General features: G+C 36.4%; 1 protein-coding gene across 3 annotated transcripts in view; it reads left to right on the top strand.

Annotated features, from left to right (window-relative positions):
* The window catches only part of LOC136337578 (sodium channel protein type 2 subunit alpha), a 160743-nt gene that overhangs the window by 133070 nt on the left and 8987 nt on the right, over nucleotides 1-18686 (top strand). For all 3 annotated transcript variants that reach the window (XM_066278965.1, XM_066278966.1, XM_066278967.1), the window contains 4 exons: nucleotides 2940-3221; nucleotides 4534-4587; nucleotides 16214-16351; nucleotides 16910-17014. In XM_066278965.1, coding sequence (XP_066135062.1) covers nucleotides 2940-3221; nucleotides 4534-4587; nucleotides 16214-16351; nucleotides 16910-17014 — 579 coding nt within the window. The remainder of the gene's footprint in view (nucleotides 1-2939; nucleotides 3222-4533; nucleotides 4588-16213; nucleotides 16352-16909; nucleotides 17015-18686) is intronic.

Genomic DNA, 18686 nt, shown 5'->3' with positions numbered 1-18686 from the left:
GCTGTACCTTAGAAATGGCGCATCCATGGGGAATTTGTGTCTTCTACATTCACACCGACATAAACCATCAATAATATTTGTTAAACATCCATAAATTGACACTGTTGGGGACATTACACAGAATGTAATGCCCGAGTGATTGTTTCATACTAGATTTTTCACTGTGTGAGAGATCTCCACCATGCTGTGTAGGCTTCTGATGTGAGTCAAGAGTAATTATGTTTATTCCACTTATTACTGTGCAGGAAATCCCACTCACTGTAATTTAAAACCACCAAATCATTTGTCATCATTTCTTCATTGCACCATATAACTGACATGTTTTAAGCTTTTCAAAGAGCAAATGTGGCCTTTTAGCTCTCAAACAGAAGCCGAGATGCCTGAAAGTAGGTCATCTGTGGAAATCTAACACTCATATTGAAAGGTGACACAAAGAACAGGGAGAAGTTTGTGTCAACCCTGGGCACAAAACCTGAGACCTCATACCCGCAGCACTGAGGAAGTGGTGATGCTGTATCTTAGTGGATTTAACTATTAAAAAATGAACTGTTAAAAAATGAAGCTTTTTCAGATATTGAAGAATAGTTAGTTAGGACTTTCTATGAATGTTGCCAGTACAACCAGAAATGAATGGTAGGCAGATGTGTGTGTCTGTGTTTGTGTGCATATGGTTAGAACACTTGTTAGTCTTTAAATTCTTTTCACTTGACCGGTTTAAAATTGCTGTTTTTGCAGTAGTTTTTCTGGTAAAAAATGGAATCAAACTTTTACTCCTAGAATAATTTTTATATTTTCTATATCAAATTTGTATATATAAGACACTAAATCCTGAGTTCTTTCATAGAGTTACTGTCTTGGTAACACACTTATTATTTCTTTGCTATCCAGCTTTTTTAAAAATTATAACTGTCCCTGACCAGGCAGTGGCACAGTGGATAGAGCATTGGCCTGGGACACAGAGAACCCAAGTTTGAAACCCCAAGGTCACTGGCTTGAGTACGGGCTCATCCAGCTTGAGTGTGGGTTCACCAGCTTGAGCACAGAGTTGCTGTCTTGAGCAAGGGGTCACTGGCTCAACTCTCGCCCCTGGTGAGGGCACATATGAGAAAGCAATCAATGAGCAACTAAGGTGCCACAATGAAGAATTGATGCTTCTCATCTCTCTCCTTTCCTGTCTGTCTCTCTCCTTTCTTCTCTCTGTCTTTCTGTCTCACTCTCACTCTAGCTGTAAAAAAAAAATTATAACTATTAACTGATATCTCCTCACATTTGCATAGTAGAGCATTCCTTGTTGTGCACTAAAAAATTAAGTGTCAAGTCTAAGTAGCTCTGCATTTAAGAGTTGAAATTCGGGTAGTAACTTAACACTATAATAAATTCTTTAAAATTTACTTGTATTTAAAAATACATTAAAATATTATCCAGGTGCCAATTTGCAGATAATTTGTGCCTTTTGTCTAGTATTGATTGTGTATTGTTGCTGTAAGACATTGTTACTCATATATATATTTCCCCCCCCCCGAAGTGAGAAGCGGGGGGAGGCAGTCAGACAGACTCCTGCATGCGCCCAACTGGGATCCACCCGGCATGCCCACCAAAGGGTGATGCTCTGCCCATCCGGGGCATTGCTTCACTGCAAATGGAGCCATTCTAGCACCTGAGGCATAGGTCATGGAGCCATCCTCAGCACCCGAGCCAACTTTCCTCCAATGAATCCTTGGCTGTGGGAGGGGAAGAAAGAGAGAGAAAGGAGAGAGGGAGGGGTGGAGAAGTAGATGGGCGCTTCTCCTGTGTGCGCTGGCTGGAAATCGAACCTGGGACTTCCACATGCCGGGCCAACGCTCTGCCCGCTGAGCCCCCCGGCCAGGGCCGGTTACTCATATATTTATATGTTTGTATGTATTTGTATGTACTTTTTTCCCATAAAAGATTTGAGGAAAACTAAAGCATATATTTCTTGTATTTTACACATCTATTCATTGATAAAGTTTATTTCTGTTGTAGTTTATGTGAGCTTGTACAGAACAAGATATTTAGCTCAATATTTACTTGAGGGTTAATTAAGAAATGTACTAAAAAATAGTCTTTAAAAGCCATAGTAAACTGAGAAAGCTGCAAATAACAAAGCCATCAAGTGAAATGCTTGGACTTAAATTGCAATGCTTTATGAAAATAAAGACACTCTTATTCATGTCTGTGTTCTGATTATTGTAATCTTTCATTTTATAATTTCAAAACTTTCTTTTGAAAGGATTACACAAAAGGGCCAGAAAAGTTAAATGCCTTGCTTTAAGGAGCGTAGCAAATTTGTGATGCAAACTAGAATACAGATCTCCTGATTTTCAAGCTCCTTCTCCTTCCTCATCATGTGTTCAGTCTCCATGCTTTGATCTCTTTGCTCCAGAGTTTTTATATGTAGGGTGACTGTATATATGCTACATTGCCTGGGACAGTGCTGCCTTACACTTGCTTTCTCAGAATAGTTCATATTAGAGTTCCCTTTCACCCTGGTAATTGACCTTCGAATGTTCTCTTTGACTCTAAAATTTTGGATAGTAAATTTTGCTGTTTGCATGATTTTTAGAAAAAATGTGATGTTCGTGTGATGACGTGGCTTCTACAGTCAGTGCACTATTTGCAGCCTTAATTATTCTTTGTATTTATAGTTAGTTTCATTTTTCAATGAAATTTGATAGGCAGATGATCTTACCTCTTGGCAGAGCATTCTACAATATAAAATATATTTTAATCTGTTCAGCAGTAAAAGTTAAAAATTATAGTTGGAGCTACCAAAGACTAGTTTCTGACAAATATTGAACTTTAAGAAGAGATTTATGTTCTATCATTAGACTGTTGTTGTTTATAGTGCTTAAAAATAGATAAAAATAAATATTTGTTGTTTATGTTTCACCTATTTTTCCTTCTTATGTTTATGCCAGGTTGTTGTCAATGCTCTTTTAGGAGCGATTCCATCCATAATGAATGTACTTCTGGTTTGTCTGATCTTTTGGCTAATATTCAGTATCATGGGAGTGAATCTCTTTGCTGGCAAGTTTTATCATTGTATTAACTACACCACTGGAGAAATGTTTGATGTAAGCGTGGTCAACAACTACAGCGAATGTCAAGCCCTCATAGAGAGCAATCAAACTGCCAGGTGGAAAAATGTGAAAGTAAACTTTGATAATGTAGGACTTGGATATCTTTCTTTGCTTCAAGTAGTAAGTAACCACCTTATTATTCTCTATGATATTTTATTAAAATGAATCTAAAATTCTCTCTCTGTGTTTGTAGGTACATACTTCTTCTGGTCTATCTGCCTAGACTCTTCCTCAAAAATCACTGAACTAAGCTTTGTTTCACCATGTTGAAAGTGGACAGCTCTGCAAAGTTTATAATCTCCCAGGCTATGCATTAGACCCCAACACCCGTTCTCTGTCATTGAGATTTCTATGCGGATTCCCATTGTTTTCCCCAATCCCTACTCTGAACAAGTGGAGGCACAGGCACTCGGGTGGTGTTGGAAACGTGTATGGGGGAAGTGGTAGATTTCTGTACTCTTTCTCAGGGACCCAAGATTATTGATACCCTCATCAAGTGTGCACTCACATAACCTTTACCACCACCCTTACCAAAACTCCCCACTTTTACATCCCTCACACAGACTAATACCTCATTCCATCCTTCCTGCTTGTTGCTGGAACAGTTTCAGATAGAAAGATTGCTCACCTGTAAATGAAACCTCCCACTAAGTCTATTACATCACTATCAATTCATAACAATTCAACCTCTCAACTGACCACCCTGGGTTATGTCCACATTCTCCTTTAGATGATCCACCCACACAATACCTAACAAGATATGCATGTTGGAAGGAAAGATTCTGTGGCACTAAGGAACTGAAAAAAAATATACAAGACTTTTGTTTTCAGGATTAATGTGTCCACACACAAACACAAAACAAATACTTAAAAGAGTAAATTGCAGTTGAATATAATGTTTGATTTCAGATTATGAAACTGCTTTTTATAGAATAGTACATCAAAATAGTATGTATGTATAAAAGTATTGAGAAGATTTTCAGGAACAGACCATCATAATTAATTATTAATACCTTTTCAAACAGAAAACTCAGAAAAAAGTGAATTAAGATCAAACAATGCATCATATTTTTCAACTTGTCTGATGCTAGTACTAATGCATGAAATTATTTAATTAAATATCATGTTACATTGTACAAATACAAAGGTTGTTAATAATAATTGCTTTTATGATAGCATATTGTTATAATCTATCAGAATTTAATTAAAGATGTTAAATATGTACATAAAAATGTTATAGAAGAATATAAAGTTGAAGTATTCTCAAAGCATATACTATAAATTTTGCCCAAAAAATTTAGATGTTAATCCCAAATTATTGTATGTTCCTGTTTTGAATGAATCATGGTCAATCATTCTGATACTTAATTTCTTTTCTAAAACTATAATTTGTGAAAGATAAAAGAAATTAAATAATGTGACTTATTTTCAGGCCACATTTAAGGGATGGATGGATATCATGTATGCAGCTGTTGATTCACGAAATGTAAGTCTACTTAGAGGGAAAATTGTTTAATTTGGTCCAGTGAGTATTTAAATGTGTTGTATTTTAGCGATATCAAGATAAAACTGTGAGTTAATTTATAGAGCACATCTATATTATAAAAATAAAATATTCAACTTTACATTATCTTTTTCAAAATTTTATTTAAACAATTTTTAAACTTACTGTGAATTTTTCAACATCATATTTTCTAGTACCTAGCATGGCACTTGACACTTAAAAATTTGTTGGCTGAATTTGAAATGAGACATTTTATTTTTGGCTCAGCTGGTTATGACCATTTGTGTATAAGATGCCCTCACCGATACTTTCTTCATCTGTCCAGGTTTTCTTCAAATTTTGATCAAAGTTGTAATGGAAAGGATCTGGTTAATGGTGGAAAAAAAACAATACAAAACAAACAAAAATTTAATAGTAGTTCTCTCTGGGAAGTAAAATTGGGGGGTTTTTTTGGTAGAAAAATGAAGCTTTCACAGTTTACCTGATACACTTTAGTACATTTGAAAATTGTTTCACAATTTCCATTAATTTCTTACTGTATAACAAAGAAGAAGGAAATAACAATTTTAAAAAAGAAATTGATTTCTGATTTTTGCCAGAGAATAATAATTATGTTTAATGCTGTTTACCTAGGACCGACAACCAGGTTTAATGCAAAAGAATTCCTGAGGGTGTCTCTTTTTTTTTTCCCCACCATAGTGAAAAAGAGAGACAGCTATAAGAGTTAAAATCCCTGCATTGTATCTTTGTAAGTGCTATCAGAAATCCCATCTATGGTCTTTTTTGAATAATAATAAAAATTTATTATTTATTACCACTCACTATATTAAGGACTTTCTTACATTATCTCATTTAATCTTCAATAATAACCCTTTTGTGTAATTTAGTTTTAACTCTATTTTACCGTGGAAGCAAAGAGGTTTAACACATTAAGTGGTAGGACATGTTTTTGAACTTTGACCATTGTGGACTCATAACTGCTTTCTACAGTAGTTTTCTACTTATTTGAAGTTCTGTCTTTTTTTTTTTATCAACAACCTATATGATATGCAACTTATTTTCAGTTTCTATCTTAATAATATACATGAACTGCTACATAACTCCTTGACATTCAAGCAATTTACAAAATATAGGCTCGAATTGCCACTAAAATTATAAAAAATCACTTACTCTAACTCTCATTAATTCAGAGGAATGTAAATTTAAACCAAAATGAGGTACCACCTACACTCCAGCCTGATTGGCAATATTAAAAAGTTTGACAATACTAATTGCTGCCAAGGATAAACAGTAATAAAAACTATTATACTTTGCTAAGAAGGGAAAAAGTGGGTAAATATTTATTTTAAAAGTTAAGAATTTTCATATTATTTAATAAAATTTAAGATATTCTTTAACCCTGCAATTCTACTTTTAGCTAGAGCCTACAGAAATTTGTGCACATGCGTAAGAGAATCAATGTACAAGAATGAGCATAACCATAACTTTTTTTGTGTGTGTGACAGAGACAGAGAGACAGAGAGAGTGACAGATAGGGACAGACATCAGGTTTTCTAACGTGGGTCCTCCGCATCCCAGTCTGACACTCTATCTACTGCGCCATCTCCTGGTCAGGTTCGAAACCTTGAGGTCACCAGTTTGAGCGCAGGCTCGTCCAGCTTGAGCATGGGATCACTAGCTTGAGTCCAAGGTTGCTGGCTTAAGCAACCAGTCAAGCCACATATGAGCCCCCCAGTCAAGGCACATATGAGAAAGCAATCAATAAACAACTAAAGTGCTGCAACAAAAAATTGATGCTTCTCATCTCTCTCCCTTCTTGTTTATCTGTCCCTATCTGTCCCTTTCTCTGGCTCTCTCTGTCTCTGTCACAAAAAAACAAAACAAAACAAATAAAACTATAAACAACTCAAAAGTGGTGACGTCACGGAAATGGCGCCGTGAGCAGCGCGTCCGACAGCTCTCCCCTAAATCACAACAAATTTATCAACTAGAAACAGAAAAATTTATCCTCGGAGCATTCCAGAGTTCCACACAAACTGATAGCGAAAGGACTGTTATCACTTGAATCTGAGAGACGAGGGTGTGGAGAAATCTACCGCAGGGACGTTCATTCAAGCCGCGAGGAAGTGCGCCTGAGGTGAGTCAGCCCACACTTGGGAGCTGCGAGCCGCCGCCGGGAGCCGCGCTGCGAGCCGCTGTGAGCCGCCGCCGCTAGCCGCTGCTGAGAGCAGCCGCGCGCGCGCGCCCGGTCCGGTTAGGCACCGCTAACGTTCCCAGAGGCCCGCACACTGCGAGTGAGAGTCGCCAGCCACCGGTGCCCGGAGGACCCCATTCGCGTGCATGCCTTGGGCATTCCATGCGCCCAGAGCGCCCTACTGGCCCGCACACCCAGGGGGCTCCATTATCCTGCGCCTGGTGCCATCCAGCCGCCAGCGGCAGGGCGAGCGGGAGAGGCTTGGGAGATTCTCTCCATGGGCGGGGCACCTCACCCAGCCATTCAAGCTAACAATCAAGCGTTGGGGGAGGGGCGTGCGCGGGCAGCCTAAAATACCTTCGGAAGCACAGCTGCGACCCAATCACTGAAACTAGCTTAACCCATGAAATCTGCGCACCCTCGGTTCTAATTGATAAGATCTCTCTCAGTTCAGCGATCCAAGACAAGAGGCATGATATTTTTTAGTGCCTCTCGCTAAAGGGGCGGGGGCAACTTCTGATTGATAGAGCCTCCATATTCAGGGATAAACGCTAACAAGAAGGACTTGGCAGATAATAAGATCTATACTACACTAGTCACAAGCAGAGACTAGTGCCTCTTCTTCCCTGCAAAAACAGGCTACAAAGTGTGGAAAGCCTGGGTTGAGAGGTCCAACTAAATGATAGGCGCTGAACAGTCACCTTGACAACAATTGACTCCCACCCCCGCCTGATTAAACTGGAGGCCCTGACTGTCAGAGCCTTTCCCAAAGCCTTGCACTGAGTGGGGATAGAGTGGGGATTTCCCAGCTCTTTGAGCCTCTTACTCCCCAGGCAGAAGCAGTTGCAGCCTTATAGCTGGATCACCAGGCTGCTAATTCAGGAAGGGGGGACTAGGAGAGAGAATCCAGGAAAGCAAACTCTCTCATCGTTGGACCCTGCAAACGCCAACAAGCCTTGACTACCAACAAGACTAAAGCCAATTATATGACATTGCCATAGAATCCGATCAACTGCAATCCCTACCTAAGTGTGACACAGGGCAGAGCCTGGGGTACAGAGTCACCGACCAGGAAGAGGGAAAGAAAAGAAAAAGGAAGAAGTTAACCTCTCAAAATCAAGAAAAATCCACAGACTTTACAACTTGATCCATTAATTTTTTTGTTGTTGTTGTTTGTTTCTTCTATCTTATTGCCTTTATTTCCTCCACCTCGGTCCTTCTATTCTCTGCCCATCTTATGCTTCCCCTTTCTTGAACTACACTACCCATGAGTGTTGCATTTTATTTCTCTTCTTCATCCTCACCCTCCTTTAAAGTTATACTCCAAAACACTTAACTCTCACTCTCTCCTCTTTTGTTTTTTTTTGTCTTGCTTTATTTTGTTTTTTTTCTCTTCCTATTTTATTTCTTCCTTCGTTTTTCTCTTTTTCTTATTTTTTCCTTTCTATTCGTTTTTTCTTTTCTCATTTTACTTTCCTCCTATATAATCCTCAATCACGAACAAATTAGTTAATTTGGGACTCAAGGCTTTTTTTTGGCTTTATTTCTCTTTTTTGCTTTTGTTTTTATTTTTTTTCTTGTTTGTTTATTTTTGTGGCATTTTGGGTCCTCCCAACCCAAGGTCTCCATTGTATTTAATCTTCGCTCCACTTAATACAACAGATTTTTACTTATTATTTTTATTTTTTTTCTTCTTTATTATTCTTTTTTGTTCCTTTTTCCTGGTTCCCTCTTATCCCTCTCATTATTTCTCTTAGTTGACCATCACTTACAAGCAAATCATCTTATGCTTGTCTAAGATTTTCTTCCTTTTTTTTTTCTTTTTTTTTTTTGCATTTAGTAGGTCCCTACTCCCTTTTTTTGCCCCTTGAACTCTTCACCCCAAATCAGGCACTCCATTATAAGCATGATATCTCCCTGAGGAGGGAAGAGGAGGGAAAGAGAGGAAAGAAAAAAGGGGGAAATAATAAATTATTACTGTTTTTTTTTGTGGGGTGTTTTACCTTTTTTTTTCTTTTTTTTTTTTTTTTTACTTTTTACTCCTTATTAAATCTAATTAGTGCTATCAACAAGACCACCCTCAGATGCCGATAAGAAAGAGGAAATCGAATATTATGGATACAAAAGAAAGAGAGGTAACACAAATAGATGTGGAAAAATCTATGGAGAAAAGACAACATATTGGAAGCCTTGGAGCTAAATGACAGAGAATTTAAAATAGAAATCTTAAAAATACTCAGAGATATACAAGAAAACACAGAAAGGCAATATAGGGAGATCAGAAAACAACTCAATGAACACAAAGAATATATCACCAAGGAAATTGAAACTATAAAAACAAATCAAACAGAAATGAAAAACTCAATTCACAAGCTGAAAAAACGAGGTAACAAGCTTAGCTAACAGAACAGCCCAGATTGAAGATAGGATTAGTGAAATAGAAGACAAACAACTTGAGGCACAACAGAGAGAAGAAGAAAGAGACTCAAAAATAATAAAAAATGAGAAAGCCCTACAGGAATTGTCTGACTCCATCAGAAAGAATAACATAAGAATAATAGGTATATCAGAGGGAGAAGAGAAAGAAAATGGAATGGAGTATATACTCAAACAAATAATAGACGAGAACTTCCCAAGCCTGTGGAAAGAACTAAAGCCTCAAATTCAAGAAGCAAACAGAACACCGAGTTTTCTTAACCCCAACAAACCCACTCCAAGGCACATCATAATAAAGATGACAGAAACCAATGACAAAGAAAAAATTCTCAAGGCAGCCAGGGAAAAGAAGAGTACAACATATAAAGGAAGGCCTATTAGATTATCATCAGATTTCTCAGCAGAAACTCTACAAGCTAGAAGAGAGTGGACCCCAATATTTAAAGCCCTGAAAGAGAGGAACTTTCAGCCAAGAATACTATACCCATCAAAGCTATCCTTCAAGTATGAAGGAGATATAAAAACATTCACAAATACAGAAAAGATGAGAGAATTTATGAGCATAAAGCCCCCACTCCAGGAAATACTAAAGGGGGTTTTCCAACCAGATTCAAAGAACAAAAGAAAACAACACCACAAGTAACAGCTCCACCAAGAACACAATAAAACCAAACTTAAACTGTGACAACAAAGGAAAAAAGGGGGGAGAGGATGGAGATTAACAGTAGCAAAGGACGATGAAGTGCAGAAATACTTATAAGATAGGGTACTACAATGAATATGGTAGGTACCCTTTTCATTACTTAATGGTGACCACCCTTGAAAAAACCACCACAAAAACACTGGACTTAAAAAAGGTAGCAACCGAGGAAAGAAGTATGGAACACAAACAAACAAAAACAAATGATAGAAAAACAAAAGAGAAGAATCAAACTAGATACAAAACTAACAGAAAGCAATTTATAAAATGGCAGTAGGGAACCCACAAGTGTCAATAATTACACTAAATGTAAATGGATTAAACTTACCAATAAAAAGACACAGAGTAGCAGAATGGATTAAAAAAGAAAATCCAACTATATGCTGCCTACAAGAAACACATCTAAGCAACAAGGATAAAAACAAATTCAAAGTGAAAGGCTGGAAAACAATAGTACAAGCAAACAACACCCAAAAAAAGGCAGGTGTAGCAATTCTCATATCTAATAATGCTGACTACAAGACAGAAAAAGTACTCAGAGACAGAAATGGTCATTTCATAATGATTAAGGGGAAGTTGAATCAAGAAGACATAAGAATCCTTAATATATATGCACCAAGCCAAGGAGCACCAAAATATATAAGACAGCTACTTATTGACCTTAAAACAAAAACTAACAAAAATACAATCATACTTGGAGACCTCAATACACCACTGACAGCTCTAGATCGGTCATCCAAACAGAGAATCAACAAAGACATAGTGGCCTTAAACAAAATACTAGAAGACCTGGATATGATAGACATCTACAGGACACTTCATCCCAAAGCGACAGAGTATACATTTTTCTCTAGTGTACATGGAACATTCTCAAGAATTGACCATATGTTGGGCCACAAAGACAATATCAGCAAATTTAGAAAAATTGAAATTGTACCAAGCATATTTTCTGATCATAAAGCCTTGAAACTAGAATTCAACTGCAAAAAAGAGGGGGAAAAACCCACAAAAATGTGGAAACTAAACAACACACTTCTAAAAAATGAATGGGTCAAAGAAGAAATAAGCGCAGAGATCAAAAGATATATACAGACAAATGAAAATGAAAATACGACATATCAGAATCTCTGGGATGCAGCAAAAGCAGTAATAAGAGGAAAGCTCATATCACTTCAGGCCTATATGAACAAACAAGAGAGAGCCGAAGTGAACCACTTAACTTCACACCTTAAGGAACTAGAAAAAGAAGAACAAAGACAACCCAAAACCAGCCGAAGAAAGGAGATAATAAAAATCAGAGCAGAAATAAATGAAATAGAGAACAGAAAAACTATAGAAAAAATCAATAAAACAAGGAGCTGGTTCTTTGAAAAGATCAACAAAATTGACAAACCCCTGGCAAGACTCACCAAGGAAAAAAGGCACAGGACTCAAGTAAATAAAATCCAAAATGAAAGAGGAGAGATCACCACAGACATCATAGATATACAAAGAATTATTGTAGAATACTATGAAAAATTATATACCACCAAATACAATAATCTAGAAGAAATGGATAAATTCCTAGAACAATACAACCTTCCTAGACTGAGTCATGAAGAAGCAGAAAGCCTAAACAGACCAATCAGCAGGGAGGAAATAGAAAAAACTATTAAAAACCTCCCCAAAAAGAAAAGTCCAGGCCCAGACGGTTATACTAATGAATTCTATCAAACATTCAAAGAAGACTTGGTTCCTATTCTACTCAAAGTCTTCCAAAAAATTGAAGAAGAAGCAATACTTCCAAACACATACTATGAGGCCAACATAACCCTCATACCAAAACCTGGCAAGGATGGCACAAAGAAAGAAAACTACAGACCAATATCTCTAATGAATACAGATGCTAAAATACTAAACAAAATACTGGCAAACCGAATACAACAACATATTAAAAAAATAATACATCATGATCAAGTGGGATTCATCCCAGAATCTCAAGGATGGTTCAACATACGCAAAACGGTTAACGTAATACACCATATCAACAAAACAAAGAACAAAAACCACATGATCTTATCAATAGATGCAGAAAAGGCTTTTGATAAAATACAACACAATTTTATGTTTAAGACTCTCAACAAAATGGGTATAGAAGGAAAATATCTCAACATGATAAAGGCCATATATGATAAACCATCAGCCAACATCCTATTAAACGGCATAAAACTGAGGACTTTCTACCTTAAATCAGGAACAAGACAGGGTTGTCCACTCTCTCCACTCTTATTCAACGTGGTGCTAGAAGTTCTGGCCAGAGCAATCAGACAAGACAAAGAAATAAAAGGCATCCATATCGGAAAAGAAGAAGTAAAGGTATCACTTTTTGCTGATGATATGATCCTATACATCGAAAACCCGAAGGACTCCACAAAAAGATTATTAGAAACAATAAACCAATACAGTAAGGTCGCAGGATACAAAATTAACATACAAAAGTCCATAGCCTTTCTATATGCCAACAATGAAATATTAGAAAACGAACTCAAAAAAATAATCCCCTTCACGATTGCAACAAAAAAAATAAAATACCTAGGAATAAACATAACAAAGAACGTAAAGGACCTATATAATGAAAATTACAAAGCATTGTTAAGGGAAATCGAAAAAGATACAATGAGATGGAAAAATATTCCTTGTTCTTGGATAGGAAGAATAAATATAATCAAAATGGCCATATTACCCAAAGCAATATACAAATTTAATGCAATTCCCATCAAAATCCCTATGAGATTTTTTAAAGAAATGGAACAAAAAATCATCAGATTTATATGGAACTATAAAAAACCCCGAATAGCCAAAACAATCCTAAGGAAAAAGAATGAAGCTGGGGGCATTACAATACCTGACTTTAAACTATATTATAGGGCCACGATAATCAAAACAGCATGGTATTGGCAGAAAAATAGACACTCAGACCAATGGAACAGAATAGAAAGCCCAGAAATAAAACCACATATATATGGTCAAATAATCTTTGATAAAGGGGCCAACAACACACAATGGAGAAAAGAAAGCCTCTTCAACAAATGGTGTTGGGAAAACTGGAAAGCCACATGCAAAAGAATGAAACTCGACTACAGCCTGTCCCCGTGTACTAAAATTAATTCAAAATGGATCAAAGACCTAAATATAAGACCTGAAACAATAAAGTACATAGAAGAAGACATAGGTACTAAAATCATGGACCTGGGTTTTAAAGAACATTTTATGAACTTGACTCCAATGGCAAGAGAAGTGAAGGCAAAGATAAATGAATGGGACTACATCAGAATAAAAAGTTTTTGCTCAGCAAGAGAAACTGATATCAAAATAAACAGACAGCCAACTAAATGAGAAATGATATTTTCAAACGACAGCTCAGATAAGGGCCTAATATCCAAAATTTACAAAGAACTCATAAAACCCAACAACAAACAAACAAACAATCCAATAAAAAAATGGGAAGAGGACATGAACAGACACTTCTCCCAGGAAGAGATACAAATGGCCAACAGATATATGAAAAGATGCTCAGCTTCATTAGTTATTAGAGAAATGCAAATCAAAACTACAATGAGATACCACCTCACTCCTGTTAGATTAGCTATTATCAACAAGACGGGTAATAGCAAATGTTGGAGAGGCTGTGGAGAAAAAGGAACCCTCATTCACTGTTGGTGGGACTGTAAAGTAGTACAACCATTATGGAGGAAAGTATGGTGGTTCCTCAAAAAACTACAAATAGAACTACCTTATGACCCAGCAATCCCTCTACTGGGTATATACCCCAAAACCTCAGAATCATTGATATGTGAAGACACATGTAGCCCCATGTTCATTGCAGCACTGTTCACAGTGGCCAAGACATGGAAACAACCAAAAAGCCCTTCAATAGAAGACTGGATAAAGAAGATGTGGCACATATACACTATGGAATACTACTCAGCCATAAGAAATGATGACATCAGATCATTTACAGCAAAATGGTGGGATCTTGATAACATTATAAGGAGTGAAATAAGTAAATCAGAAAAAAACAAGAACTACATGATTCCATACATTGGTGGAACATAAAAATGAGACTAAAGAGACATGGACAAGAGTGTGGTGGTTACCAAGGGTGGGGGGAGGTAGGACATGGGAGGGAGGGAGGGAGAGAGTTAGGGGGAGGGGGAGGGGCACAGAGAACTAGATAGAGGGTGGCGGAGGACAATCTGACTTTGGGCGAGGGGTTTGCAACATAATTTAATGACAAAATAACCTAGACATGTTTTCTTTGAATATATGTACCCTGATTTATTAATGTCATCCCATTACCATTAATAAAAATTTATTATAAAAAAAAAAACAACTCAAAAGTGGTAGGAATTGACAAATAATTAAATATTATAAGCGATGAAAATTTTATATGAATATAATATACACAACAATGTGGATGAATCTTAAAAATATAAGAGGTCTAAAACAAATGTATCTACTCAGCAAAATGTAGGTACTACCTTATTGGTCAAGAATAAATACTTAGGTGTTAACTCTAAAGAAAAGGCAAGAAAATAATTACCATAAAAGTCAAGATAATGATTCGTTCTAACAGGGATAGTAGAATTAATGTTTTAGGAAGATCACACCAAGGGTTTCTGAGGTTCTGACAATGTCCTGATTTTTGAAATTCACTTTATAACAATTTATTACATGTTACACTTGCATGCTGTGCACTTTTGTATATTGCATTTTATTTCAAATGTTTAAAAATATTTTATATTACTTTCTGCTACCCATGCATAAATAAAACTCTCATCAAAGGATAGACATTTTTATAAATATTTTTATATTTTCTATTTTATTCCATTTCATTAGGGGAAAAATTGTGTTGGCCATTACCCTCTAAAATAATTTCATGACACAATAAGTCATTACCTACACCTATTAACCACTGTGACTGGTGAACTGAACTGGTTAGAATTATACCCTATGAGACCCGAATTACAGATTACAGCCAAAGCACAAATCAACTATTAAACCATTTTTTGATCAGAAGTATGCTGGACAAGAAAAGGTGTCATACAGAACCAATGCCTAAGGTCTACTTAATAGGATGAGCCAATAGACTCATAATCAGACTGAAAAGATCTCACTGATGTACTTATATCACCACATACCTATCAAAAGATATGTGTAATGGGAATCAAACCTTTACACTTAGCCATTATATTACTATTGGCCAAGCATTGTTTTAAGTACTTTTCATATATTACTACTATATTTAATTTTCCAACCATCATATGAGGTGTAGATTCTATTATTTTCATTTTACAGATGAAGAAACTGAGTCAGAGAAAGTAAATTCAAAAAGTTTTCTACATTTTTTTTTCTTTTTTTCTTTTTTCTGAAGCTGGAAACGGAGAGACAGTCAGACTCCCGCATGTGCCCGACCGGGATCCACATGGCACGCCCACCAGGGGGCGACGCTCTGCCCACCAGGGGGGGGGGTGCTCTGCCCATCCTGGGCGTCACCATGTTGCGACCAGAGCCACTCTAGCACCTGAGGCAGAGGCCACAGAGCCATCCCCAGCGCCCGGGCCATCTTTGCTCCAATGGAGCCTTGGCTGTGGGAGGGGAAGAGAGAGACAGAGAGGAAAGCGCGGCGGAGGGGTGGAGAAGCAAATGGGCGCTTCTCCTGTGTGCCCTGGCCGGGAATCGAACCCGGGTCCTCCGCACGCTAGGCCGACGCTCTACCACTGAGCCAACCGGCCAGGGCCCAAATTCAAAAGGTTTTAACATAACGTTTCTTCTTTGGGAGCAGAGAACCCTTACTTTGCATGCCTCATTGGAGTCTTTGCTTATAAACAGCATTGATATTCTAGACCAGCAATTTTTAACCAGTTGGCCACAAGAATTTTTGAAACATGCAATGTCTGATTATTTGATCAGGGGCACAGACCCTTTCCCCCTTAGATTGTCAAATTGAAAAACGGCAACAGGCAATACAAATAATAGTGTGAATGAATCAAAATTATGTCTATATTTTGGTCAGATCAGCAAAAAAATATATTTTTGCTGTGCTGCAGAATTTTAGAAATTAGTTTATATATGCCATGACATGAAAAAGGTTAAAAATCATTGCTCTAGGTATTTATTGGGGGAAAGTAATTTGTCCCCAGTGATTAAGACATGCTGTGAGAATTGATAATTCACTGATGTCCTTTTTATGAAAAAAGTATGAGGTCTAATAGTTATAATTTTTTTATATTTTGTAGGTAGAATTACAACCCAAGTATGAAGACAATCTGTACATGTATCTTTATTTTGTCATCTTTATTATTTTTGGTTCATTCTTTACTCTGAATCTTTTCATTGGTGTCATCATCGATAATTTCAACCAACAGAAAAAGAAGATAAGTATACTAAAACTTCATTTTTGCTCTAAAATGTGAACTATACATCTTATATTGTTTCCTTTTGGCTCCAAAATGCAATCATCAAAAAGAAAAATTATAAAATTTATAAACTATTTTCTTTTCTTCTTAATGATTAATTTTAGAGAGATAGAGAGAGGAAGGGAGAGAGAGAGAAACATTCATTCACTTAGGTGTGCTGTTCATTGGTTGCTTCCCGTTTGTGCCCTGACCAGGGATTGAACCCACAACCTTGGTGTTTTGGGGTGATGCTCTAACCTACGGAGCTAACTAGCCAGGGCCTTATAAATTACTTTGAAAGATTTAATTAGCAATTAGTTTTTAAATAATTTATAGTTAAGATAGCATGTATTGATATTTACAGTATAGAAATCTAGTACAGAATAATTTATGTATTGAATATTTGCATCTCTGAAATACAGATATTAATTAGAAATATTAGAATAGAAGATAGGGTCAATTTTTTACACAATTACTAAGGTAGATTATATAGCAAAAAAATCATGATTTTAACAAGTTTTGTTTTCATTTCTTTACTTTGGAGGTCAAGACATTTTTATGACAGAAGAGCAGAAGAAATACTATAATGCAATGAAAAAGCTGGGTTCAAAGAAACCACAGAAACCCATACCTCGACCTGCTGTAAGAATAACACTTTCATCATCAGTAACAGCTATGCCATCTATCACTTCCTTAGCTCAAATTGTTAGATACTAGTGTTTATTTTAATTTGCAAAAGTTTTACCTTAACAATGCGACTAGCTAGACCAAATAGCCTAAGTAATGTATTCTATATGTACAATATGTATATAGTTTATACTAACATAAAATATATACAAATAAAAATTTTATACTTACATGCCAATAGTATTACACAGGCTTGATGTATTTGAGGAGCATCTGTTAATATAGAAAACAAAAGATATCCATATATATTCTGCTCATAAAAATTAACGGATATTCCAAAATGAATATGAAGTGATAAAGTATCCCCTAATTTTTGTGAGCAGTATACCATAGTGTTATTTTTATTTGTGTGCATGTGTGTGTATTATAGTGTTGAAAGATTGTATATGCTCAGAGTATAGGGGGGCCAATTGGGATAATAGATACATCTCAGACATGTCCCATTTTCTGTCCAGCTCTGCAAACTGAATGGCATTGTTAACAAAACAAGACACAGGTTTTGCTTGTTTCTGGTTTTAAAAATAGTTCATATATTCCCCTAGTTTCTTGCCCCTAAATTAGATAACATAATTCTTTTTGTGACATTTTATGGTTATTCTAATTGCATATGTGCCATTTGCTACTGGTTCTGTTTGGTTGTTGCAAGGAATTGCTGTCAAGAAAGTCCCTGAATTTTTTCACACTCCTGAAGGAATACTTCAGCTACATCTCAGAACTCCTCCCCCAAGGGGTACATAGTGCAAGGATCCAGTATCCTCCAGGAGTTGAGATTCTATGACTCAATCAGTGACAATATAAAACTGGCTATGCCTGTGTTCACTTTGTAAGTTGGCCAAAAGCTCAAAGATCATAAACAGCTATATTGGAGACAATAAGGAATGTACAGTTTGAGCCTAGTCTTTGAAAAGTAATACATCTAAATGAATGGGAAGACAAGCCGAATACATTCCTTGTTTGAGAAAATTTATACTCCAAAACCATAAAAATAAATATTTCAGTTGAGAATAAGGACATTGGAATTGATGAGTAGTAAACATAAGGTCTTCTGGGTGAATTGAATGAAGGTAACCACTATGAGTCTGAAAAAGTTGATCTTAATTAAGCAATATAAATACTGTATAGTTAAAAGAATAGCATGATAATGTTAAAAAAAAGAGATTTTAAAGACTGATTTAAAGAGATATTAGAGACAAAATAACTGTGGGCCATAGACAGGAAGATGGGGTCATAATATGGGGTTATGCCAAGTAGGACTGGAACATGGGAGCTATATGAGCCAGTAAGAGGACTCAATAGGCAGCTACCAAGTGTAGGAAGAGAAGGAGGACATGTAGATAATGAAGAATATAAAACAGTTCTGCAAAATTTTGGGTTCCAATAATATAAAGTCTATAAATGCATTTGGAAATACAGATTTAGGTCATAGGGGATGTCAGACTGAGATAAAGATTTCAGAGTTGTCAGACAAAATTTAATTGAGCTCTGAAGCATAGATTCATTACTGAAAGAAAATTACGTACATAGACAAAAAATGAAAATAAAAGTTCTGAACATGAATCCTTGGGCTCTTTACTGTTATAGGAAGAAGTAAATCAATGAGAGATTGATTAGTAAGATAGTATATATA

This window comes from Saccopteryx bilineata, chromosome 5 (assembly GCF_036850765.1).
Source record: "Saccopteryx bilineata isolate mSacBil1 chromosome 5, mSacBil1_pri_phased_curated, whole genome shotgun sequence".
Classification (NCBI taxonomy): domain Eukaryota; kingdom Metazoa; phylum Chordata; class Mammalia; order Chiroptera; family Emballonuridae; genus Saccopteryx; species Saccopteryx bilineata.
This window is presented reverse-complemented; position numbering and strand designations above follow the sequence as displayed.